The sequence below is a fragment of the Eublepharis macularius genome, chromosome 1 (genome assembly GCF_028583425.1).
Source record: "Eublepharis macularius isolate TG4126 chromosome 1, MPM_Emac_v1.0, whole genome shotgun sequence".
Lineage (NCBI taxonomy): Eukaryota > Metazoa > Chordata > Lepidosauria > Squamata > Eublepharidae > Eublepharis > Eublepharis macularius.
Window position 1 is genome coordinate 172,113,389 of NC_072790.1, and position 25,668 is coordinate 172,139,056.

General features: G+C 40.3%; 1 protein-coding gene across 1 annotated transcript in view; it reads left to right on the forward strand.

Moving 5' to 3' along the window:
• GLP1R (glucagon like peptide 1 receptor) overlaps positions 1 to 25,668 on the forward strand; it is a 177,627-nt gene that overhangs the window by 135,399 nt on the left and 16,560 nt on the right. The window contains exon 9 of the mRNA XM_054972289.1: positions 7,388 to 7,448. Coding sequence (XP_054828264.1) covers positions 7,388 to 7,448 — 61 coding nt within the window. The remainder of the gene's footprint in view (positions 1 to 7,387; positions 7,449 to 25,668) is intronic.

The window sequence follows — 25,668 nt, forward strand, 5'->3', positions numbered from 1 at the left end:
CTGTTAACCCAGTCAGTGTGAGGGTAATACCACAACAGTATCTACTATAATCATCTCCCTTACTTCCTTCTCCATCTTGAGATCAGCCTCAAGGGTTTTGATCTAGTGGGCAATAGTATATCCCCACTATTAAGTAATTTGAGTGCCCCCTGGCTTGGGTTGTGGTGTGTGTTCATCCATGGTCCTGCCTTCCTCCGGAGGGTTCCCCCACAGCCTCAGAATTGGGATCGTGGGGTGGCATCATATCACCTGTGTACCTCCACATGCTCCCTAGGGCACTCTCCTGTCTCTCTCTAGTGTAGGCCTGGCTTTCCTGTTGCTTCCTCCCTGGGTGTGTGGAGCCCTCTCTTATAGCCATGGCCCCTCCTCCATCCCCACTCTTCTGCCACAGCCCCTACTAGCCAGGCTAATCAATGGTCCTAAGAACTGGAGTACTACTCCCAGGCTGCCTCATTCCTCCCTCCAGTGTCTGTGATGCCAGCATGGCCTCTGCCCTGCCCACTATACACCCCATTCTTGGGCCAGCAGGAACAAATGTGCCAGTGGGGGCTATAGGTGCCTAGGGCCAACCTGGAGGGCAAAGCCCACCTCCGTGTTCCTGGCCACATGCCTGCCTTGTGAGCAGGCCATGTGGCTGCAGCATGACTGGGCCCACTAACATTCCACTAACATTTTATGTCTTATTTGACTCCATGCCCTCTTTGATAGGCAATGTGCTACCTCCCGCAACATATTCCTCCCTGTCCTGTCTATAGAGCTTATACCCAGGGATGAAAGCAAATGGGTGATTCAGCAGACAGCAACTTGTGCAGTATCTTCCTTAATTCCTCAATACAGCATCATTGTTTTGGCTGCCTCCAAATAGAAATTTTTGGTATTCTGTTTCTGATTATTACAATTAAATATGGAGAACTTGCTGATTTATCTAACAAAATCTGCAAATCTGTGTCCCCATTTAAATTTATCTCAACATTGCAAAGCTCCTTCACCTTTCCCAATATCATTTGCCAGAAGACTGTTACTTTAGAGCATTCCCACCATAAATGAGCATAATAGCCTTTTATTCTGTTACAATGCCAACAATCCGATTTCATTCCCTTGATCATATAGGATAATTGGGAGGGAGTCCTATACCATTTCAATACTACTTTCATCTCCAGTTCTTTAAATTTTTCCATTTTTATTACCCTTATATCTTTCATTAATTTATCTATCTTCTGATCTGTTAATTTTAGCTCTTTCTCCCATTTAGATTTTATCAACCTGATCATATATTCTCTATCCTTATTCATTAAATTATATAATTTCCTTGCTATACCCTTCTTATTGACATCCTTTATACTGTATAATTTTTCAAATGGGTTGTCCTCCGTATTTACTATTTCGCTATATCTCCTGCGTTTTATAAAATTTTATAGACCCATAATCTTTAACCAAGAGCAGAACTACAAGTGACAAAAGGCACAGATTGGAAACTTGTCAGCTTCCCTCAAGTTTTGATGGGAAATGTAGGCATCCTAGTCTTGCAGCTTGGCTCTGACTGCTCTCCAATGGACTTTTCAACTGTCACTTGTCCAACATTCCGCCAAGCTGCCTACATTTCCCATCAAAACTTGAAGGAAGCTGACAAGTGTCCAATCTGTGTCTTTTGTCACTTGTAGTTCCGCTCTTAGTTTGGTTTCCCACTCGTTCCTATACTTCCTGCATTGGAATCAAATTTCCTTGTGAATCATAAAAATCTTTCATTCTATATAAACCCTTCTGCTTTAATTCCTCCCAAAAATCCGTTCCAAAATTTTTAAATGCTTCATTTAAAGATTCAATAGGATTCTATTTTGAAGGTACTGGCAACCAGGTAGCTTTTTTCTTATTCCAAATATTTAAAGCTGTCTGTCGCAGGCCTATTGAATTCTCTATTTCTTTTTTCACCTTTGTTGTAAATATTCCAAAATTATCTACTCCTTTGTTTACATTATCTTCCCATCTCACCCATTTATCCAAACTTTTACCATCAATTTCCAATATCATCCTTAATTGGAAAGCTTCATACTATCTTTCCAATTGTGGAATGCCCCACTATAGATCTTCCTTTGGTGAGTAAATTGCTTTTCTTGGTAGTCTGGCTTCCTTACAACCAAATACCCACTTTTTAATTGTTTGGTCCCACATAATTAATTGCTTCCTAGATATCTCTTCTGGGAGTACCTGAAATAAATATAACATCTGAGGTATTATAAACATTTTAACTGTCCTTATCTCCCCCAATATACTTAAATGTTTTTTCTCCCATTGTTTCAAACTTTTCACTATTTTTTTCCACATTAATTTGAAATTTACCCCTACCATATTTTTAATATTTTTGTAATTATCACTCCCAAATATTTCAACCTTTTTGCTCCTAATTTCATACCTGTTAATTTACCTATTTCCTTTTGTTCAATCCTGCTAAGCATTAATTCAGACTTTTTAATATTTACTCCTAATTCTGAGTATAATTTAAAGTCTTCTAAAATTATCATAAGCTCTCTCAATGCTTCCAAAGGGTTTTCTAATACTAATAATACATCATCAGCAAATAAATTTAGTTTAATTTCTTCCTTTCCTACTTTATAGCCTCTGATTCTAACACTCTTCCTAATTCTGTCTGCCAAAGGCTCCATAGCTAATACAAACAGCATTGGAGATAGTGGGCACCCCTGTTTTACTCCTCTTTGAATTAATATTTCCTTGGTATGTCCATTGTTAATTTTAATCAGGGCTTTCCCGTCTTTGTAAATTTTGTTTAATGCGATCATAAAAGGTCCTTCAAACCCAATTTTGTTTAATACTTGAAAAAGATATCCATGATTTAATTAATCGAATGCCTTATAAACATCTAATTTCAATAGAGCAATCTTTCTCTTATTATTTGCATGGTATAAGGCACTGATCACATTTCTTATGGGGTGTCCAATATATCTTCCTTTTACAAATCCATATTGGTCCTCTCCCACTAATCTCGGGAGATATTTTTCCAATCTATTAGCTAATACCTTTGCAAAAATTTTATAATCTTGCTTTATCAAGCATATAGGTCTATAAGAGGCCATATCTGCCAGGTCCTTTTGTTGTTTCAGAATTGTAATAATTTCAATATTTCTCCAAGAGTCAGGGGCTTTCCCACCCTTTAAAATTTTGTTAAATAATCTCTGCAACTCCGGGGCTATTATATTACTCACCATTTTATAAAATTCTCCTGTAAATGTGTCTAAGCCAGGTGATTTCACGTTTCTTAGGTTCTTAATAACGTTCCTAATTTCTTGTTGTGTAATATCCTGGTTTAGTACTGTCATGTCCTCTCCCTTGATGTTGTTGTCTATCTCCTCCTCAAACTGATTGCTTTCCTCAACTTTAAATAACTTCTGGTAAAATTTTGCAAAAATTTCTCTTATATGGTTGTCTTTGAATATCCTGTTTCCCCTTGCATCTTTCATAAACCCTATCCTTTGCTTTTCCCTTCTTTTCTTCAAATAATTAGCCATTCTCTTCATGGTGTTTATATTACTGCTTTGGTACTAATTTTTCACTACAATCTCCTTTTTCCCCATTGAGAGGGTGTCTAATTCCTGCAATTCAACTTTTATTTTATTTATTTGGTCCTGAATCTGCTTATCATACTTGGTTTGTAATTGTCTCTGCAATTCTAATATTTCCTTTAACTGTTGTTCTCTTTTCATATCCATATTTTTTCTAAAATGAATTTCTTTAGTAATACAGATCCCTCTGATCACCACTTTTGCCGCTTCCCAAATTATATCTTTCTCTGTGGATTGTCTATTATAAACTTGCTGATTTATCTAACAAAATCTGCAAATTGGATTTTTTTTTCATTCACGTGCCTGCAGAACAGACAAGGCCCACTGCAGCAAGATAAACATTTGTAGTAATTGAGAACAGTTAAATTCTTTAGTCAAATCTTAACTTCTATCAAACAGTGGAGAGAACTATACTGATAAAGCACTTCAAATTAATCCAGACAGCTCCAACATATGACCATATATTGAACATTAGAATGTATCAAAACAGTTTGTATGACCAAGGAATTCATTGTTCAGTAAAAGTAGCAAAATATATGTGTATACACATGACTAGATAAGTAATTTGGAACTAAATAGCAAGAACTACATACAACATATCCCTGCAAAGCATGAGCTGCTTATTAACTTGAAGTGTGCAAAGTACTCTCAGTCCTCAGTGTCAGGGCTCACCGCCGCCCCCACTGGGTGGGGCACTGCACCATCCAGCCCTAGCATCAAAGGGGGGCCAGGAATTCTGTGAGACCCTGCTCTGTGGAAGGAGGGGTGGTATACCTCACCCAGACTCCCTCTCAATCCACTCACTGGCCCGCTTAACCTGTGCTGCTCACCCTCTTTGATCTCTGCCATCAGTTCCTCCTTCAACTCTCCTCTGGGTCTTTGCTCTCGCACTGCTTCACTCCTCCTCCACTCCATAACTCCTACTCAAACCACCACCCCAGAGCTCTTCCCAGCCATCCTTTATAGGGCCTCCTTTCTCTGCCCCGCCCTCTTTCCAGCCTTGTTCTGGGCTGCCCCAAGTAGTTGCAGCTGGGTTAGCTGATCTGGCTCCATTGACCAGCAACAGCTGTGTCTTGTCACCTGGCTGTCAAGCCTCCCTGACTCTGCTGATTGCCGAAGGCAGGCCCAGCTTCGGCCCCTTGGCTGGCTGCCCAGCTCCTCCCCCAGAATGCCTGTGGCAGCTCCACCTGGAGTTGCTTGGCTCCTGGCACTCCCTGAGCCTGGCTATTGCCTTCTAGCTGGTGTATAGGCTGGGGCGTGACACTGAGCTGTTGGGGCTGCTTCTCCTCATCAGGTAAGGGCTCTGCTTGGGCAGCTGCTGGGTCCCTATTTCTACTGCCCTTGCCTTCTCCCTCTACTTTGCCCAGCCTCCTGCCTTCTCCCTGGAGTGTGGGGCTAGCTGGCCTCGCCCTGCCCCTTCTAGCCCCCTGGGGCCTTGGACCTTTGCCCCCTTTCCCTGGCATAGGCAGGTTCTGGCTCTGATGGCTGGCCGGGGCAGCAGGGCCGCTGCCTCCCAGCTGTCTCCCATTGCTTCCTCCTGGCGAGGCCGGGGGCTGTGCCTCAGACCCCGGACACTCAGAGCTATGAGTTAAAGAATTTTAATGCTGACAAAGACAGAATTTAAGATTCAGCAGTAGTAAACTCCAAGGGACAGAGGAAGGAGATGCAACATACCATGTTAATCAGAAATCAGTTCTAACCCTAACACTGCAGTTGCTCAACAGAAATTTGCTTTCAGCCATTCCTCTTAAACATATAATGACCATTTGGATCTCCCATGTCTGGCCTGAAGATCTCCTGGAATTACAACTGATCTCCAGACTACAGAAGTCAGTTTCCCTGGATAATTGGCTGCTTGAAGGGTCGATTCTGTAGCTTTATACCCTCTTGAGCTCCCTTCCCTCCCCAGCCCCTGTCTTCCTCAGGTTCTCCCCCCAAATCTCCAGGACTTTCTCAACCTGGAGTTGACAACCCTATTTCTGTCCCACAATACAAATATCAAGTAATACAATTAAATACAGGATCTTTCAGTGTATCCAGGCTACAGAAATGTCATAAATCTCAGTGGTTATCACTGCACATCTGTTTGTGTTGCTGAAATATAGCTTGTTCTCTTTGAGCCTCGGTGTTTCATTTAGCAAAATTTTATGATCAGCTTTTTTTTTTAATTAAAACAACTTTAATTCCTTGCAAAGCCAAGAAAGTAGAATTCAAAGTAATTTTAAATGTTTCCTTGGATTAAAGACACACCTGGGTTTCAAAGTGATCTATGGTGGGACATCTAATGCCTTTCCTTACCATCACAGCTGGACATTTTGTTGTTATAAATCATTGCACTTGGTAGGTAGCTGTGGAGTCTCTCCGGAATGTCACCAGGGATGGTGAACCTGTAGTGACTTGGAGGCCATCTTCCTCATTTCCCAACCTGTTGCCCTTCTAATTTTAAAATTATCTTTCTGCTCTTCATTATGTTGGCGCCTCTTCTCTTTTCTCCCTAAGCAAAAAGTGGTATTCCTTGGTCTATTTTTATAATAGTTCTCTAGTGTCTGAAGAACACATCATAGCAGAATATTAAAATGGTGTTGTATGTGCTTTCCACTTGCTTTCTGAAATTTCCCAGCACCTACAGATATATCTACACTGATTACTTCCCTCACTCCCCATTTTCCTGTGCTATGTATTGAAACAATAACAGTTCTTACTGTATTTGATACTATGAAACTGTGAATATGCAGCCGTTTTCAGCTACAGCATTTTCAGAGAGCTGAGATGCTACTGTAGCACTTCCCAGATAGTAGAAGTTTTGATTTACTGGAGGACTGAACAGACTCCTAGGTGAACTTGCTGTTTTCTATATTTGCTCCTATCTCTAGACAACAGCCACTTAGTGCAGATTTCAATCACTTTGGTGTAAATGTAAGTTAAAAGCTCAAAACAAGACAAGCTAGTTAAGGCTGTTCTGCCTGCTTATAGTATCTTATAACGATAATTATCTATGGTTTATTTCAGTAAAGGTTGAGGGCCTTGTACCTGTGTATCCTCTGTAGTTCTGTTTCCAAAGTCATTTTAACCTAAGTCCAGCATACATTGGCTATGTGGGAACACAGGTTATTTGAAATATTACTGTCTATTATAAAGGCATCCCTGGTAGATCAGACAGAGTGTGTGTGTGTGTGTTATTGCCTTTCCATCAAACATCTGATAGCCCTTCTGAGCTCCCTAGTTTTAACAACTGTAGTTTCAACTAAGCAAGTAATTGCCTAGGTAATTTTGCATTCTTTTCTCTTTTTCACAGCCCTTTTTTCAGTTCCTTAAATAGACAGTTATCATTTTAGCCCATGATGATTCAGGAAGCTGAAGAAGGGGGAGGTTGAGCATATCATCTGTATGGAGCATTTGATCATCTGTATGGAGCATTTCTGAATCAGAAATTAGTCATCATATATTTTTGATCTACAAGAGTTTGTGTCCCCCTCTCCCCGAAACTCTTTCTAATGTTGACTAGTTTGCTTTGCACGGCACCTGCTTTATCAAAGAAATTATTGGAATGTGACACTTGGACTGGCATCTCTAATTAAACTACTAGCATGAATACATGTAGGACTGAGTTTAATATTTTAAGTTCATTTTGAAAATTCAATTTTAAAGGTAATTAAGCAAGTATGTGATGTTCTTCAAGTGCAATGGATGATGGTTTGTAGGCAATATTCAATCTCCTGTTGACTAAAGAAGTTCTACATTGTGTGAATCTTGGATCATCTTTTCTTTTTTGGTTTCATTGTCTCTGCATATCTTGTTTCCTCTTTTCCTAGGTGTACCAATGCTGTTTGTTATCCTCTGGGGAATTGTCAAGTACCTTTATGAAGATGAGGGGTTGGTTCAGTTCCAATTCTTAGCTCGTCTCTTGACAGTCATGTTATTTGTGGGAGGGTGCCCATTTTTCTTCAGCTTGATTGCTTTGGCAGTGGCTGTTACATTGACATCCTGTGCATTTACTTGTATTGCAACCTGAGCCTTTAAGTAAACCATGTCCCATATTTTTAAAGCATTGCATTACATTTCAGCAAAATAAGCACGCACAAGCTTTTGCTGGGCAACATCTTTTTGCATGCTTAAATGTGTATTTCTTTGGGACAGTGTACCTTTTGAATCCTCTCCCTTAGTCTGTTTATTGTAGAATTGATCACACCAGATCAGACCATCGCATAACTTCTACTTCAAGTGTTAATCTTTATGCAAAACTTAAACTTTTACGATTCTTGATACTGAGATTAAGTTGGGTGTTGGGGAAAGTATGGGCAAGATTGTGTTTGCATTCCAAATTGTATGAACTCAGAAACAGTTGATTGCACCAGTGGGGGGAAAAACCCACCCATTCTCTCTGTAAAGTGCAACTCTTTCAGAGGCTGGTAAACACCTCCTACAGCAATCTGCTGTTTCTGTACCCAGAAACTGTGGAAGAGGCATTTCCCCTGAGAATTGCCAACAGAGGAGTGGCCCTGAAAGGGTTACTTCAGGGAGGCGGGTTACTACTTCATGGAGATACAGGGGCCAGCTCCTCTATCTCTGACATCAGCAGTTTGAGAAGGAGGAAAGAGAGGCCAGGTGACAGCAATGAAAAGAAAAGATTTTTGTTTGTTTGTTTTTAACAGTTGTACCTACAGAATTGGGTGGGAAAGAAGGTATGAATGAGCTACTATTAGCTGTATGTTGGGCAGCAGGATAGTATAGTAGTTGGCATCAAACATGCCAAGGAAAGGTATGGGGATAGAGGGTTAGATGTTAATTGTCTGTCTGTAATAATGGTTTTTCTGTCAGTAATCATGGTAGTCTTATCTGTTAATATACTGAATGACAGGTTGGTCCTAAATAAAATAGTTCTTATCCAGGAACTATTGAATATCACTGACCTTAGATGCCAGACATTAGATGTCTTGTTTTAGGTGCACTAGCTAATGCTTTTCATATTGTCTGGGCTGATTAGATTATTTTGTACCTTCCAAACATCTGACCTATTTCATCTGCTGCAAGACTTTAATAGCAAACAATAACTGTTATCTGTTACTGTATTGCATTTTCTAAATTTTATTGCTGCTGCTTCTAGAATTCTATTGCTTGATTATATTTTATACTTCTTAATCTTGTACACTTTTTAAAATGGTGCTTTTAATGTGTATTGTATATCTCCCTGACTATGATGTAAGAATAATTTAAATACTTTCCATTTGTACTCAGTGTTCACTCATCTGTCCAGTTATGCACACTTTAATAAGACTGTTGATCTAAATACTTTTTAACTTGGTGCAAGATTGCAATTTGGCACCCTGATCCTGTGGTCATGCCACAATTACTATTATGTGCCCTTTCATCATTCTTTACCCATCTTGTCCTTCTATCTTGTGTAGTTATTGTTCCATGGGTTTGGGGAGTTGTGTCGCTATACTATGTGTCTTGAAGTATGAATGTTGTTTCCAAACTACTACACGAGAGCCTGGTAAGGTATTGGTGGCTGAGCTAATCATAGTACTCTACAGCCATCTGTGTAGTCACGAGGGCAAAGCTGTTGCTCTCTGGGGCTGTATAGAGGTATACCTTTATTAGTCATGCTTTCTATGCAAAGAGCCCTGCTGATTTGACTAGCCCCAGACTTGGAATGGCCCCAGTCACTCTTTCTCTACATTCCCAGGCAGAATTTCCTCCTTTTTGACATTGCACCATATGATTGCCTTAGTGCAGCTAGGCTAGTATTTACAGAGCATTGTGAATGCCTTGTGCTGGTAAAGGGCAGTATCTGTTTAGCTGCGCTACAGCGCTGCAAGGAGGCTAAAATTCAGTCTTATCCTTTTTACATCACCTTTAGTCAGTGGGTGATACTGTTAGTGTACATAATTTATTTATTTATTTTATTTATTTATGTCATTTATAGTCTGCCTTTCTCACTGAGACTCAAGGCGGATTACACAGTGTGAGATTAGTACAGTCAATATGAAGGCCATTTCCATTAACAATGCCATAGAGTAAAGAAACACAAGTTTACAAAGACATAGCATTAGCAAGAATCCAATACAGAGTTGAAGAAATGCTGAAACAGAACATAAGCAATTCTAGGGCTGACATTAGCCAACATGAAGTACAGGTAGCTCATAGGAGCACGTATTTAAAACAACAGGTAATATGTAAGACAATATAGTGGTAAAGTCATTAGTGAAGAATATGAGACCTCCTCCCTACAATACAAAAGCATCGTTTGCATCATTTGTGGAGAGCTAGGACAGTGGGGGCTCTCCTGACCTCCTCAGGCAGGCTGTTCCACAGGGTAGGGGCCACCACAGAGAAAGACTGTGTATGGGCTGTTGTTGATTTCGTCTCAAACAGGATTTCTTGGGCAATTTTTCAGTGAATGGGACAGAACCAGCAATCTGATAACAAGCTGTAACCCAGGAGAGCTGTTGTAGCATAGTGGTTAAGTAGCTGGGCTGTGAATCAGCAGTCTCCTGGTTCACAAACTTTGCAGCTGACTTTGGGTAAGCCACTCCTCTCAGCCCCAGCTCCCCAGCTGTATTGTGAGGTAATAATAACACTGACTTTGTTCACCACTCTGAGTGTGGCACTAATCTGTTTAGAAGGGTGATATATAAGCACACGGTTATTATTATAATACAATGCTCTCATGGAGGCCTCTGTACAAGTGTGCCATGAGCATTATTTGGTACAGTTGGTTTTCAGTATATATGAGCCTTCTGCTTATTTCTGCAGTTCAGTGAATCAAAACTGGGACTAATTTTCATCCTCATAACATATGAAGAAGGAGAAATGGTGTTGAGTCAAAGTAACCTGTTCACAAGTGATCAAGGATTTGTGCCATACTAGGTGAAAAGACAACTCTTTACAGCATGGACTGTGTTTTAGCTCATGAGCATAACAAACAGTGGCTCAAAGCCCCAATTTCTCCCAGTTTTTAGACAGAGTTATCTTCTTTCTATGAGTTGCTTAAAAATACAGGTTGTGCTGTTACTGATTGGAGCACTAACTGAGGGCCCATTCATACTTTGCCATGTGTATACCAGCATTTCCTGTCTTAAACAGATTAAACATGAGGGAATGGCTCAAGTGTCTGAATACTTGGACACACGGTGGATCTGCACCAAGAAGTGAAAGACTAATCATGGCTCTCTAGCAGATGACCCTAAGTCTTTGCAGACTGATGGCTCCCCTTCACATTGATTGGTTCTGCCATGGATGCACAAAACGAAGCACATCAAACCTGAGTTTTCTCCAGTGCTCATCTACTGTATGAATTAATATATTTATGGATATCATGATGTTATATCAGAACTTTCCATCTTTGCAGTATGCAAAGGAGCATCCTGCAAGCCCAGTCCTAGATTCCTTGTCAGATCCAGTGCCTGTGGTCATCTTCGAGTAAGTTGTGTGAAGAGTTCATCATCATCATCAATACAGCTAATTTACAACGTGGCCTCATATGTGGGTATTTAAATCCAGAGACTGAAAGCTTGGACAGACAAGACAGATCTTCCTACAAACCTAAGAAAAGCCTCTGTTTTGCAGAAAAATCTGAAGTTTAACAAAATATACAATGGAGTTAAAACCCTGTAAAATGATAAAAAAAGAGCTCCTGTAGCTTTAAGAAACAGATGCAGTCTCTGGCCATTGTTAGGCAACAGCAACAGTATTCAAGCCTTGATGTCTGTCAGGAAAATGCAGGGTGATGGGGAGGGGCCCTTTCCAGGGTTGTTTTGGCCTTTGAGGGAGGACTCAAGAGGCTATTCCTGCTATGGATGACATAGAAACATAGAACTGGAAGAATCCCAAGGGTCATCTAGTCCAGCCTCCTGCACCGTGCAGGAAATTCACCTCTCTGTGCCCAGAGAATGGCAAAAAACTTGCAGGATCCCTGGCCAAGCTGACCTGGAAGAAAATTCTTTCCTGATCCAAAGTGGCAATCGGCATTAACCTGGGCATATAAGAAAGCCCCACAAGACCCTAACGCTGGTTCATCCCTTCCTGCCTTCCTTCTTCTGATCTGCCTAAATTTGTATTGAATTGTAGAGTCATTGCTGTCAGATGGCTGTCTAGCCTCTTCTTAAAAACCTCCAGAGAAGGAGACTTGGTACGACACGTATATTAATACCACACCACTTGTATGACTCATTCAGGCCCAGTTGCTTTCTACTGTTCAAGAGCAGTCACCTCTCAAAAGTCAGTGTGGTATAGTGGTTAGAGGTTTGGAATAGGAAATAGGAGACCCATGTTTGAATCCCTATTCTGTCATGCAAGCCCACTGGTAACACACTGTCATCCTGACCTCTCTGACAAGGATGTTGTGAGGATAAAATGGAGGAGAGAAATATGTAAGCAGTTTTGAGTTCCCATTGGGGACAGAAGTAGAGTATAAATGAAGTAAATAAATAAAAACTGTTACCGGAACTGCTCTTTTGAATGGGGAATTAGCTTAGCAGTCCAGAACTAAATTTAGTGCGGATCTAACCATCTATACCAAGGTCCCTTCTCCAGATGCTCACGTAATAAAGAGGCAGACTACAAATATTCAATCAATAACGTGAATTTACTAATAGTGTGGCATAAGCTTGAACTTGCACATACACACAAGACAGAATACAAGGACTAGGAAACATAGAGTAAGAAATATAGAGACGGTCACGTGAGCAGGTACCCACAATGATAAGGGATATACTTACAATCCTGAAGCGGAGTAGAGACACAGCAGCGAGGTGGTCCAATGCCAGCACTGGATCCACAGAGAGACAGCAAGGGATCTGGACAGGGAAGGCATACGCACCATGTGGCCGGAGCGGCCAGCTTAAATACCCCAAAACGTACCCTGGTGCTGGTGCTGTACCTTGTGGTTCTCATGGGTCGAAACAAAGGTCTTAATGGTTTTCTGAATGGCTTAGATGGGCCACTTTAGTAATCTGATTGTGTTATAGTGACACCTTAGGAAGAGGGGACAAAGGAGGGAGGGGGAGATCCGGGCGTGTTGAATGGATGTTCCAGCGGACGGGGCTTGTCCTGATGTAATCAGCTCTGGAATGTGGAGGCTTCTTTGAGATGCATTCTCTAAGTGCTTGGGATGGTCGGCACTTAGCTTCTTCTCCGGGGCGGCTCTTAAGATATGCAGAGCGGGATGAGGTTCTCTCGCTGCGGACGTGGTGTGCCCGCTTCTCCAAAATGGCTTCCCAAAGCAGGCTTCTTCTCTAGGTCTTCTGGCTGCCTAAGAACATGGCTGCCGGCTGGGCATGGCTGGGGCTGGCTAGCAGGCTGCCCGGTAGCGAGGGCAAGCTGGGTGACCAGCCCACGGGAGTCTCCAGGCGGGAACTGGCCAGGGGGTGCCTGGTCAGGCTTGCTGGAGGTTTTCCCCAGCTGGCACCTGACTGCTAGCAGCGCGGCTGGGGCCCAGGTGAGGCAGGCTTCCATGGAGGCAGGGAAACAGCACGTGAAACACAGTCCATAGCAGGGAACAGGCACAGTCCATGGTGGATGGCAAGGCAGGCACGGAGCACACGTGTAATAAAGTCCAAACACACACAGGGAGGTCCAGATATAGGCTTGGGCAAGGCTGCCCAGAAAGAGAGTCCTTAGTGTAGTTGTCCAGACATGGATTCAGGAAACTGACACAGTCTATTGTACCAGCAGGATAACTAGCAAGCAGGCAGGGAACTGACATGTGTATTAAAGTGCACACGTGCAGGGCTGTTTTTGGTGGAGCAGTAAATCAGCAGCGCGGGAAACTCCAACACAGTTCATGGCAGGCCCTGAAGCAGGAGAGGGGGCCTACTTGGCAACAAAACATAGCTGAAGTTGGGGGCAGTAAAGGTACATTGACTGGTGGTTGAGAAGAAGAGATGGGGAAAAAAGGGAGACACTTTGGGGGTTTCAGGGAAAGGAAAGAGGAAGTGGAAAAGTGTTTTTTTTTTTACTTCACAGAGTTGTTGTTTTTTTTAACTCCCCTGCTTAAAGCCAGATCACAGTAAATAAGATTTTGGCTGCTCTGACAGAAGTCATACTGATTCCAGGAATCAGGTTCAGGCCAGCTTGCTTGCTACAGGCATTGCTGGGGAGGCTGCCCATGAAAAAAATGTGTTTGGAATTTTTCTGCTGAAGTGCTTGCCTTTTGAATTACTCAGGGCTGACATATGTTTTCTATTAAACAAAACCCACAGTCCACTGCCCTTGGTAGATCCTGACAGGCAGTTTTGGACATCTAGCTCTTATATAAATATTTGTAAAATGATACAATAAACAACATTATAATTTTTATTTTTCACAGTGGACAAGATTGCATCTTGGGCTTCAGTTATAGTCATTTTTATTTATACCCTAACAATTTTCATAGCATTTGCCTCTGTGATACTACTGTAATATAGCAGCCTACAAGTTGCATTTGTGACTCCAATATCTCTTTTTTAAGAGAGATACTAGAAAATAAAAAGGCACAGATCACAGTGGTTCAAAGCAGCTAAGATACTGGAGTATGGATGATAGTATCAATCAAGAAATTTAGCAACAAAGACAAAGGGCTCCCATTGTGAATAGGCTATTGAGTTACTTGGCTTGATTTGTCCCATTTGTCTTTATTAAATACAGGATATCAGGCAGAATGGTCTTATTCTTTTTTTCTTGAGCTGAAGTTCAGTGGACAGATCTCACTTGCTCATGCAGAGTAGATATAGTGACAAAGATGTCCTGGAATCTTTTATAATTAGACCTAGTTTTTATTAAGACGTTAGTCTCGGGACTGCTTATGCTTACTTCAAGTAGGGGCTCTCAGAACTGAAAGCTGCTGGAGGGTGGCACTCCACATAGAAAACTAACATGCTCTGGCCTAGTTGTTTTCCTGACACTCAGAAGTTTGTGTACTTTGTGTTTGTGAGTGTGTGTAAGAGAGAAACTGACTGACTTGCAATACAGATGTGTTGAAATAGTTCTGTGAGAAATTGAGCTCTTTGACTCCTAAGGTTAAACTTTTTTATAATTGTTTATATCTCTAGTTAGATACAGAATATTGAAGCAAATTTAATGCTGACGACTGCATTCGACTTTGAATTTTAACAGTATAAGCTTCAAAAAGTACAAAATAACAATTGCTTTGTACACAGCTCAGTTATTTGTTTTTCTAACACTTTTAATTTTACTGTAGTGATTTTTTGATTGCACATTTGTATGCATTTAAAAGGAGTTAAAGCTGCAATTTTCTGTAAGAAGCTAATTAATGCATTATGAAGTGTAGCAGAGTTAACATAAAGCACCATTACGCTACCTGTCATTATACCAAAAACCCTCTAAAATTGCTGTAGCATTATGATTCAAGGAAAGTATCTGTTCAAAGAAAATAAGTCTTTTCTCCAGTACACTCGTTATACAGCGGGAGATCTTGGATATGAACAAATTATAGGATTTGCTAAAGGTTCTTGATCACATGTATCCTTGAAGTGAATTTCCTGCTACCAGGTCCTACCTACGCACCTATTGACAGTAATGCACACTTCCCATACGTCATCGGGTGAAATCTTTGACAATTACCTGGAAACAAATGGAGATGTTAAAATAAACTTTGCAATGTGCATAGCATTGAAAAGGAGCAAACCCACCCAAAATTGAAAGGATTTAGAAAGCTAATATTTTAGAACTAAGTAGGCCACTTCATCTTGGGTTCAGGATGCTTACTTTTTAGCTACAGGCATCTTGTATCTTAGTATGTCAATGGTGTTATTCAAGCATGCAGCAGAGTAGATAAAGTGAATGTATGATGGGTCAATGACATCACTTTGTGTTTATATAGTTGCTCTAAACTGCAAACAGTGCAGCTATGTGTGTGTATAAGTACTTTATAAATACTTGGGCCTCAGAATGACTACATGCAGATGTCAGGCACTACAAGCTGCAATTAAATTCCAGTCAGCCTCAAACACACTCTGTTGCTCTGTCGATTCAAAGTCCTGTTTGCTGTAACATCCAAACACATCTGCCTTGCCAAAAGTGGAATTTGTTTCCCTAAAAGCCAGGATTCTAATCTAAACCTTGATTAAATTCCAGTTTAGAATATTTATACCCTGCTTTTTTCCCAATAGGATGCTAAGTGGCTTACGACATAATTCTGCCACTGTCCCTTTTATCACTAAAACAACAGGAGTAAGGGTTTGAACCCAGGTTTCCAAGAACCTAGTCCAACACTCTTAACACTACTTGCTTGTGGGTGGGAAAAAGTTCCACTTTGCTGAGGTATCAGCCTTTGGACATCATGGCAGCCTGGAGCATGTTCAGTCACTAGAGAAGGAACAAAGGGCATGCTTGAAATCAGCAACAAATTGTGGAGCCAGAGCCTTCTCTGTGGTGGTGCCTAGTCTCTTGAACTCATTCCCCAAAGAAATCTATCTAACTTGCAGCCCAATCCTAAGAAGGGGGAGGAGTGCATAGGGCCCTTCTTCCCTTGACCTCTGGAAGTCCCCCCCCCCCGCATGCACCCCCTCATTCCTCAGTTTGGGTCCCAGGGGTCCTAGCAACCATAGTTGGATATTAGTTTTTGTCATTTAGATTTTATATTTGATTTTTTTTTAGTGGTTTTATGAGCTGTTTTGCATTAGTGATACTATGTATTACTATTTTTATCTGGTTTTATATATATTTTATTTCAATTTCCAAACATACAAACATAAATTATATACTACTATAAAATAAAAACTACATACATACATTTAAGTAGAACTTACCTACTCTTGATATTTCACTTATATTTAAATGTCTTATTCTATATTTACCATCTGTTTTCATATCTACTAACATTTTTATCAACTAATAGCATCTTTATTATAAACATGTATTAGCTAACTCTTTCCTTCTATCATTCTCTTTGTTAATCTAATTTTGGTCTTAATTTTCAGCTATATTATTTTTCAAAGCTTTCCATTTATCTTGAAATTCTAAAGTCAATCTGTTATGTATAAGAGAAGTTAATTTTGCCATTGATGCATATTCATTTAATTTATTCTTCCATTCGACTTCCGGTTTGGGATCCATGGAGGTCTAATGCAGCTCTAAGTACTGAGCTGACCGGGCTGCCGTTTTGACGGCCGGCGGGGCAAAAAAAAGCCCGCGGCCAACTGTTCTCAGGCAGAGAACAGGCATAGAATGCTTAAGAACCTCAGGGCGCGTTGATCTCGGGTGAGGGGGGGTCCTGCGCAACGGACTCTCTCCCGTCCCTTGAGGTCCCACCCGAAGACAGGTTGGCTAAAATCTCTGCGGCAGTCCTGGAGCCAATGCGGTTGGCATAAGACCTACATGCCCAAGCCTCAACAGGGGCAAGAAGATCTGAAGGGGATTTGAGATTGAAACAGCGATTACAACCCATGAAAAGTGCTTGAGAAGGTAAAGATCACTATCTCTGGAAATGGGACAGATTACTTAAAGTAAAGAAGCATTAAAGTAGACTTTTAAACTGCAACAGATTGATTATAAGGAGGGGAGGATCCGGCAAGAATTATATTAGAAAAAGGACTAAGTTAAACGGAGTTATTAAAGAAATTGGACTATTGTTTTACATACCTGTGGTTACAAGGAGATATCAGGCTGTGAGAAAGTTTTACCATCATGAGAACTGCTGTGGGAAGTCGGGAAACAGGAAGTACGTAGCAGTGATAGAGTTGCTGGAGAGAAGCGGCCCTTGCCGGATGACAGGAAGAAGGGAATCGCCATCTTTGAAAGGGGAAGAGCTGCGGCTTCAGCGGAAGAGGAAGTAAGCCATATTGGATTACAAAAACTATAGAGAAACCATAGAGAAAAGACGCCCGACATTTTGGACTTTCTAAACGACTCTTTTGCAAAAAGACCGGGACATTCAAATTAAAAGGACATTAAGCCAAGCGCCACGGAGTTAAGGAAGCCAGCGGACTCATGGGAGCGAGGTGAAGCAAGCCCCACGATGTCGAAAAAAGAGTGGCAAACGGCGATAGAGAACTTGGATAAAAAACTCTCAGAAGCGATTAAGGAACTCAAGGATATAAAACCTGAGCTGGTGAAAGAGGTTAAAGAGACAGTAAAGAATGAACTGGCAGAAGTGAAGAAGGGAATGGAAATAATACAAAATGAGATTCGGTTTCGTTTTCTCAGCCATGCCGGACGCTCCTCTCGGCTGGTCCGGGAGGAAACGACCGGGCACCCTGACCGGGCGGCTGATCTGCAAGGATTAGCCCCCAGGACTCCCAGGGAGGGAGCCAGGGTCCGGGACGCGGCGGGAAGAACCCCCCGAAATCAATGCGGGGGGGGGAATTGCCCGTTTGTCCCTATGGAGGCCAGCAGACGTGCGCGGCGCCTCGAGTGCCGCCGGGCAATGAGAAACGGCAAATAAAAGAAACAGGCGGAAGCCTGTAAACAAGCAAATCCCTTCTGTTCTACAAGCGTTAGTGAAGGAGAGGTTGATCTGAAGAAGACTCGCTCTTCCCCTTCGGTGAGTTCCAGAATTTAGTTGGCGCCCCCCCCCCCAAATGGCAGCAAAGAAGCAAAGTCCTGCTCTCGGTAAGTCAATTTCGGCTACCTTGAAGGGAGAGTCGCTCGAAGAGTTGGTGCGCAGGGCGGTGGTGGAAGCCATAAAACCCTTTGTTGACAAGCTGAACGAAACTGATCAAAGGGTGGGCTTAATTGAAAGCGAAGTGAAAACCATTAAGGAAGTAGCGGGGGGGCAGAGAAGTCTGCTCTGGAAAGTGCGTCACTTGTGAAGGCTACAAAAAAGGAGCTGAAGTTGGTTGAGAACCAGCTGATCGGGCTACAGATGGAACGAACGCAGACAATTTTGCGTCTCCAAAACGTGAAAGAGGAGGAAAATGAGGATCTGTGGGATGTGGTCTCGGAACTATTGGCGATACCCGCGAGGACGACTAAAGAAGAGGTTAAAAGCGCCATTTTGGAGGTCCGTCGGGCTTCTTCAAAATATGCAACAAAGCGACAGGTGCCTCGTGAGATCATTATTGACTTTTCATTTAAAAAGATTCGGGACACCATCCTATATAACTCATACAATGCGGATTTGGACTTTATGGGTTTGAAAGTCAAGATTTTGAAGGACGTTCCATTTCTAGTCCGGAAAAGACGTTTTAAGTATAAAAAGTTTGCAGCTCTTCTGAGGGACCATGGAATAAAGTACAAATGGTTATTCCCGGAAGGAATATGGTTTAGATATAAAGATCAGGCCTATAAGATACTATCAGAAGATCAACTAAAGGATTTTGAAGATAAAAACCCGGAATTCTGCTGCACCGAGAACGAAGAAAAGGAGAAGCCTGAGGGGGGGGAGGAGGAGGAGAGCACCGCAACAGCGGTTGCACAGAGAGAATTGCGTCCGGGACCTAGAAGGGGGAGGAAAGTTTAATCAGAATTTGAAATGCCTATTCTCTGTATGATTAACCACTCCATCATTATCCTACGGAGCTATTTTTGTATTATGACAGTATGAAGGGAAAACATTGACGTGTAGTGTTTAGTGTTTAGTGTTTGTAGGTTATCCCCCCCTTTTCTTTCTCCATCCCCTTTGTCCCTTCCCTTTCCCCTATCCTTGTGAAAGAAAGAAAAAAAGAAAGAAATAATACAAAATGATTTGCAGGGGACACAGCAAAGAGTCAAGGTAGTGGAAAATGCGGTGGAGAACCTAGCAGACACGCAACGAACAGAGATGAGGGCGATGAGGGGAAGAATGGCAGTTGCGGAGAGCAAGCATATGGAGAAGCAGCTGAGGTTTCGCGGCTTGCCGGAAGTGGAAGGAAAGACGGCCCAAGAACAGATTACCGAGGTGTTAGCTGAATACCTGGGAAAGGAGGAGGAGGAAATTGTGGCTATCCTAGATGTGGTGTACCGAATAAATTCAAAATTTGCAACCCAGAGGAAACTACCAAGAGACGTGATTGTGCAATTTACGACTAGAAACATAAGAGAAACAATTGTGAGTAAACAATTTCAAGACCCATTGGAGGCTGATGGCAAGACGGTTATTATTATGAAGGAGCTACCCAGATCGGTGTTGCTAGATCGGAAAAAATATAAAGCCCTAGTCCAGATTCTGAAGGACATGAAAATAAGGTACAGATGGGAATTACCAGAAGGAATGTCCTTTGAATTTGGAGGAGCGAAAAAGCGCATCAGATCTGAACTAGAAATGGAAAAGTTCTTGAGGGACAATGAAAAGGACTTACCAACAACAAGGTTATGAATATGGAGTGTAAAGTTTTATCTTGGAATGTAAACGGACTTAATTCACCGAATAAGAGAAAAAGTATTTTCCACTGGCTATTAAAACAAAAATGTGATATTGTGTGTTTGCAAGAGACTCATATTAGAAAGCAGGATGTAAAATATCTCAAATTAAACAAATTCGGCAATGATTTTGTAGCGGCCTCAAAAAAGAAAAAAAGGGGAGTGGCATTGTATATAAAAGAGGAGCTACAGCCAAAATTAGTGATGAGAGATGTGGAAGCCAGATTTTTAGCAGTGGAATGTACATGGAATTTAAAGAGAGTGTTGGTGATTGGAATTTATGCACCTAATGGAGCAAAAGAAAGCTTCTTTGAGGATTTGAGGAAGCAATTAGACGAACTTTCTTATGACCAGATAATTCTTGCAGGAGACTTTAATGGAGTTACAAATTTGGAACAGGATAAAAAATCAGCAACTGTACAAAAGAAAAGAGGATTATTACCAAAGACGTTTTTTGCATTAACGCAACAGGAAACTTTGGAAGATGTATGGAGAAGACAGAATCCCAAAGGCAGACAATATACTTTTTTCTCCGCGAGACAGTCTACGTTATCACGAATTGATATGATCTGGGCCTCAAAAGACTTAGCGCTTTGGACTAAGGATGTGGAAATAATGCCTATGGTAAGCTCAGATCATAATCCGATTATGTGGAAGTTTGGAAAAAGAACTAAAAGTAAACGATGGAGAATAAATGAGGACTTGTTACAAGAGGGAGAAAATATGGAGATGCTGAGAAGGGAAACTATGTTCTTCATACAACATAACATGAATAGAGAAGTACCAACCAATAAGGTATGGGATACCTATAAAGCAGTAATTAGAGGCATACTAATGGGCTTAAATGGAAGAGCCAGGAGAAAAAGAGAGGAGAAGAGACAGGAGATTATGGAGAAAATAAAAGCCAAAGAAACACAATTAAAGAAAAGACCAGGGAAAAAGAAAATATACCAGGATATTAAAATCCTTCAAGAGCAGTTGACGGCAATGAATAATAAAGAACTGGAATGGAATCTTAAGAGAATGAATCAAAAGTCGTTTGAAGGTGCAAATAAACCTGGAAAATATCTGGCGTGGCAATTGAAGAAGAGAAAGGAGAAGAAGACAATAAATAAAATATGTGAGGACAATAAAGTATACCTGGAACAGGCGGCTATTAGTAGAGCCTTTTACAAATTTTATGCTAAATTGTACAACAAAAAAGAAGTGAATAAAGACTCAATAGCGACATATTTGGGGAAAATGAAGCTCCCAGTAATTTCGGAAGGATGGAGAGACAAACTGAATAGTGAAGTAACGGAGGAAGAGATAAGGAAGGCAATACAGTCAACAAATCTGGGGAAGGCGCCATGACCTGATGGACTTACAGCTAAATTTTACAAGGTAATGGCCAATGAACTGGTGCCATTCCTAAAAGAAGTGATCAATGGCGTTATGAGAGATCAAAGGATTCCAGGTACTTGGAGTGAAGCTAACATATCATTGATCCCTAAAGAAGGACAAGATTTGACTAACGTCAAAAATTATAGACCTATTTCGTTACTCAATAATGACTATAAAATTTTTGCGAAGATATTGGCAGAAAGAGTAAAGGGATGGCTATCCGAAGTTATTGGGGAGGAACAAGCTGGTTTTTTACCAAACAGACAAATCAGAGACAATTTAAGGACAGTTATAAATGCTATTGAATACTATGACAAGCGTTGTGATAAGGAGGTTGGTTTCTTCTTTGTAGACGCTGAAAAAGCATTTGACATTTTGAACTGGGATTTTATGTTGGCCACTATGGAGCAGCTACAAATGGGGGAAAGATTCATAAGAGCAGTGAGAGAAATCTATAGAGACCAGAGTGCAGCAATTGTGGTGAATGATGAGGTGACTAAGAAACTGATTATAGGTAAAGGCACAAGACAAGGTTGCCCGTTGTCTCCACTGTTGTTTATTTTGGTTTTGGAAATATTGATGATACAGATTCGAGAAGATAATGCAATCCGTGGAATAAAAATAAAAGACTTTTCCTATAAGGTCAGAGCATTTGCGGATGACATAATGTTAATTGTGGAAGATCCAATTGAGAACATGCCAAAGGTAATGGAGAAAATTAAGGAATTTGGAGATTTGGCAGGATTTTATGTAAACAAAAAAAAGTCAAAGATAATATGTAAAAATATGACTAAACAAAAACAACAGCTACTAACGGAAATAACAGACTGTGAAGTAACAAGTAAGGTGAAATATCTGGGAATTGAACTGACTGCAAAGAATATAGATCTATTCAAGAATAATTATGAGAAACTGTGGACTCAGATAGAGCAAGATTTGATTAAATGGAACAGACTGAATTTGTCATGGTTGGGAAGAATTGCAGTAGTTAAGATGAATGTGTTGCCAAGAGTGATGTTTCTGTTACAAACAATACCAATTATTCGGGATTCTAAGCAGTTTGAAAAATGGCAAAGGAAAATATCGGACTTTGTTTGGGCAGGCAAGAAGCCTCGAGTGAAAATGAAAGTATTACAGGACGTAAAAGAGAGAGGTGCAATGCAACTGCCCAGTCTAAGACTCTACTATGATGCAATCTGTTTGGTGTGGTTGAAAGACTGGATGACGCTGAAAAATCGCAAATTACTAGCCTTAGAAGGATACAAAAAAATATTTGGATGGCATGCATATCTGTGGTATGACAAAGTAAAAGCAGATTCTATGTTTTTACACCATTATATTCGGAGAAGCCTCTTCACAATTTGGAAGAAGTACAGAGATTACCTGCAGGAAGGAATTCCCTCCTGGGTGGTTCCTTACGAAGTAATAGATCCGAGAACTGTTGATAATGAACAACAGCGTTTAACATACAAGGAGATAACACGAATAGAATGTTCTAAACTTAGAATAAAGACGCAAGATGAGTTGTCTCCAAGTTACGATTGGTTTCAATATAGACAGATTAGAGACCTTTATAATTCGGACTGTGCGAAGGGAGGGGTAAGAATGGAGAATTCGGAATTAGAGGAGGTAATTCTACAAGAGGACAAAAAGGAAATTTCTAAGATTTATAAAGTGTTGCTAAAATGGTATACAGAAGATGAGATAGTTAAAGTGCAAATGGTGAAGTGGGCTATAAACTTTAATAAAGAAATAACAATGGAAGCATGGGAATACTTGTGGAAAAATACGTTGAAGATCACGAAATGTACTAACATTAAAGAGAACGTCTACAAAATGATTTATCGTTGGTATCTGACACCAAAGAAAATTGCGCTAGGGAATTTGAATACGTCTAATAAATGCTGGAAATGTAAAAAGCATGAAGGATCTCTGTATCACATGTGGTGGACTTGTGAGGTAGCTAGGCAGTACTGGGGGGGAATAATAAAAGTGATAAGTGAGATTTTACAATTTCAAGTTAATAAGAACCCAGAACTCCTGCTACTGAACTTGGGAATGGAGGATATTCCAGCACAATACAGGACATTGTTATTTTACATGACAGCAGCGGCTAGACTTTTGTATGCGCAAAAGTGGAAAGTACAAGAAGTGCCAACTATTGAGGACTGGATTTATAAATTGCTGTACATGGCGGAAATGGACAAAATGACAAGGAAATTGAGAGACCTTGATCCAGGACAGTTCAACATGGATTGGGAGAAGCTGAAACAATATTTGGTGAAAAAATGGGAGGTGGGAGGAGAACTGTGGCAGTTTGAAAACTACTGAAACAATAAAAGAAGAGGGAAGTGACTTTACCGGGGGAAGGAAAGTTAAAGGAGAAATTCTAAGCAACTATTTTATTTGACTATTATATATGGTATTAAGTATTAGAGGTGTTATCATAAGAATTATAAGGATAGAAATTAACTAATTATTTCTGGCAGATAATTGTATAACGGAGAAAGTATATAATCTAAATAGAATGAATATAAGATATGTAGAAGGAAGTAAAGAATAACATATACAGTATAAGTTAAATTGATTGACTTATATTGAACATATATAATGTCTATAGAAGTACTTAAAGTTATGTAGAATGAGAGACAAATTGTTTGTCCTACACTGATGAGATTAGAATGCGTAAGGTAGAGTATAGAGTACAAAAATTAGATAAAAGATTATTATTATTAAAGAATATATGCCAGGAATGTAATATTTAGTGGATACGTTAAGTGGGAAAGGGAATAGAGATAACACTGTGTTATAATAGATGAGCTTAGAAGAGAGCGAAAGTATATGTTTAACAGAATAAAATAAGTTTGAAATGAGTAGGGGGAAATGGATAAGGGGTTGGAAAACTGTTGAAAGTCAACAAAAGGGGGGGAAGGGAGGGGGTTAGAATTGGAATATATAAAGGAAATTGACTGTAATGAGTATAATATTGACTTCTAATCCAATAAAAAAAATTTATATAAAAAAAAAATATTATTCCATTCCTTCAAGTCTGGGCATTTCACCACTTTCTATTTTGCTGTGAATATTACTCTTGTTGCCGTCACCATATACTTAAATAGTTCACTGTGTATTTTTGCAATTTTACTTGGTAAAATATTTAATAGCATTTTTTTGGTTCCATTGGAAATTTGAATTTTAATATCTTTTGCATTTCTTCATGTATCTCTATTCAATATTTTCTTGCTTCCTTGCATGTCTATCACATGTGATAAAATGTGTCTATATTCTGACATTTCTAACTCTTCTCATTATAGTCTTTATTTGTTTTTGCTATATCTTTAGGGGTACTATACCATCTAAAAACATATTTTTATCTGGTTTGGACTGAATACAGAAAGTCACCTTGAAATCCTTCTAGGCTGAGAGTTACAAGATACAATTTTTTAAAACAAAGAAGCTTCTCAGAATAGACCATATTATTATCTAGTAGTTATGATGAGCACAGCAACAGGCTGTGTATTGTAATACTCTAGTGTCCCTAAGAAACAGAAGTTAGGTTATGCAGATAAGAATATGGTGAAATTCCACTTCATTCCTAGTATCTGGGTAAAAAAAATTACTACAGTGTTGGATTTATACTCAGAATGCTCAGGACATTTTGCTATATAGTCACATTGAATAACTAGTTTCTTTGTCTTCTAATTCCATTCCAAATTCCATCCTGCTAGGGCAGTTCATAGGTTAACAGAGGTAGCCCAGAAGCAAAAAGATCTGGTCAGCTAAACCCTGAAGCTGCACATATAAGCAGTGGAGACTGAAGGAGTCTTCTATTTTCAGTGGCAACTACCAGAATCTTCTTGTTGTTTTTCATTACGGGTAATCTTTTTTCCTTGCTGGTCACGGGGGAGTGGCTTCATAGACATTTTAGGGAATCAGTGGGACCTCTAGTAAAGAGTAAATATATAGGAGATCTCAAAAAAGCAGGGCTAACAAGATAGCAGACAAAAATAAAGAAACAGAACCTGAACAAGAACCTGAAAACTTGGAAGAGTATTTTACCTACCTCTTTCTGCCTAAATTTACTCCTATGATGGTAGAGGGGATTGTATTTAAATGCTCATTTTATTTTCAATTGCTTATATGTTGTTGTGCTTTCCCTCTGACTGGTTATTTTCCAAAAATGGTGGTGTTTGGTCTCTGTACCCACATATGAAGCCTAACTTGGCTTGTACTTGCTAAGTTATAAAGGGAAAGCAGGGAGATTTCCAAGATTTTCTTATACTTCCATGGTTGATTGAACAGTGATTCTAAATTTGAACAAAAGTCTCTCAAGAGATTAGAAGAGACGATCTGGTGCAAGTCATCAGGAAAAATATATAGCTCTTATTCAGATTTGTTAATAACAGAGAAAAGGAATACTAGATGTGCTGGG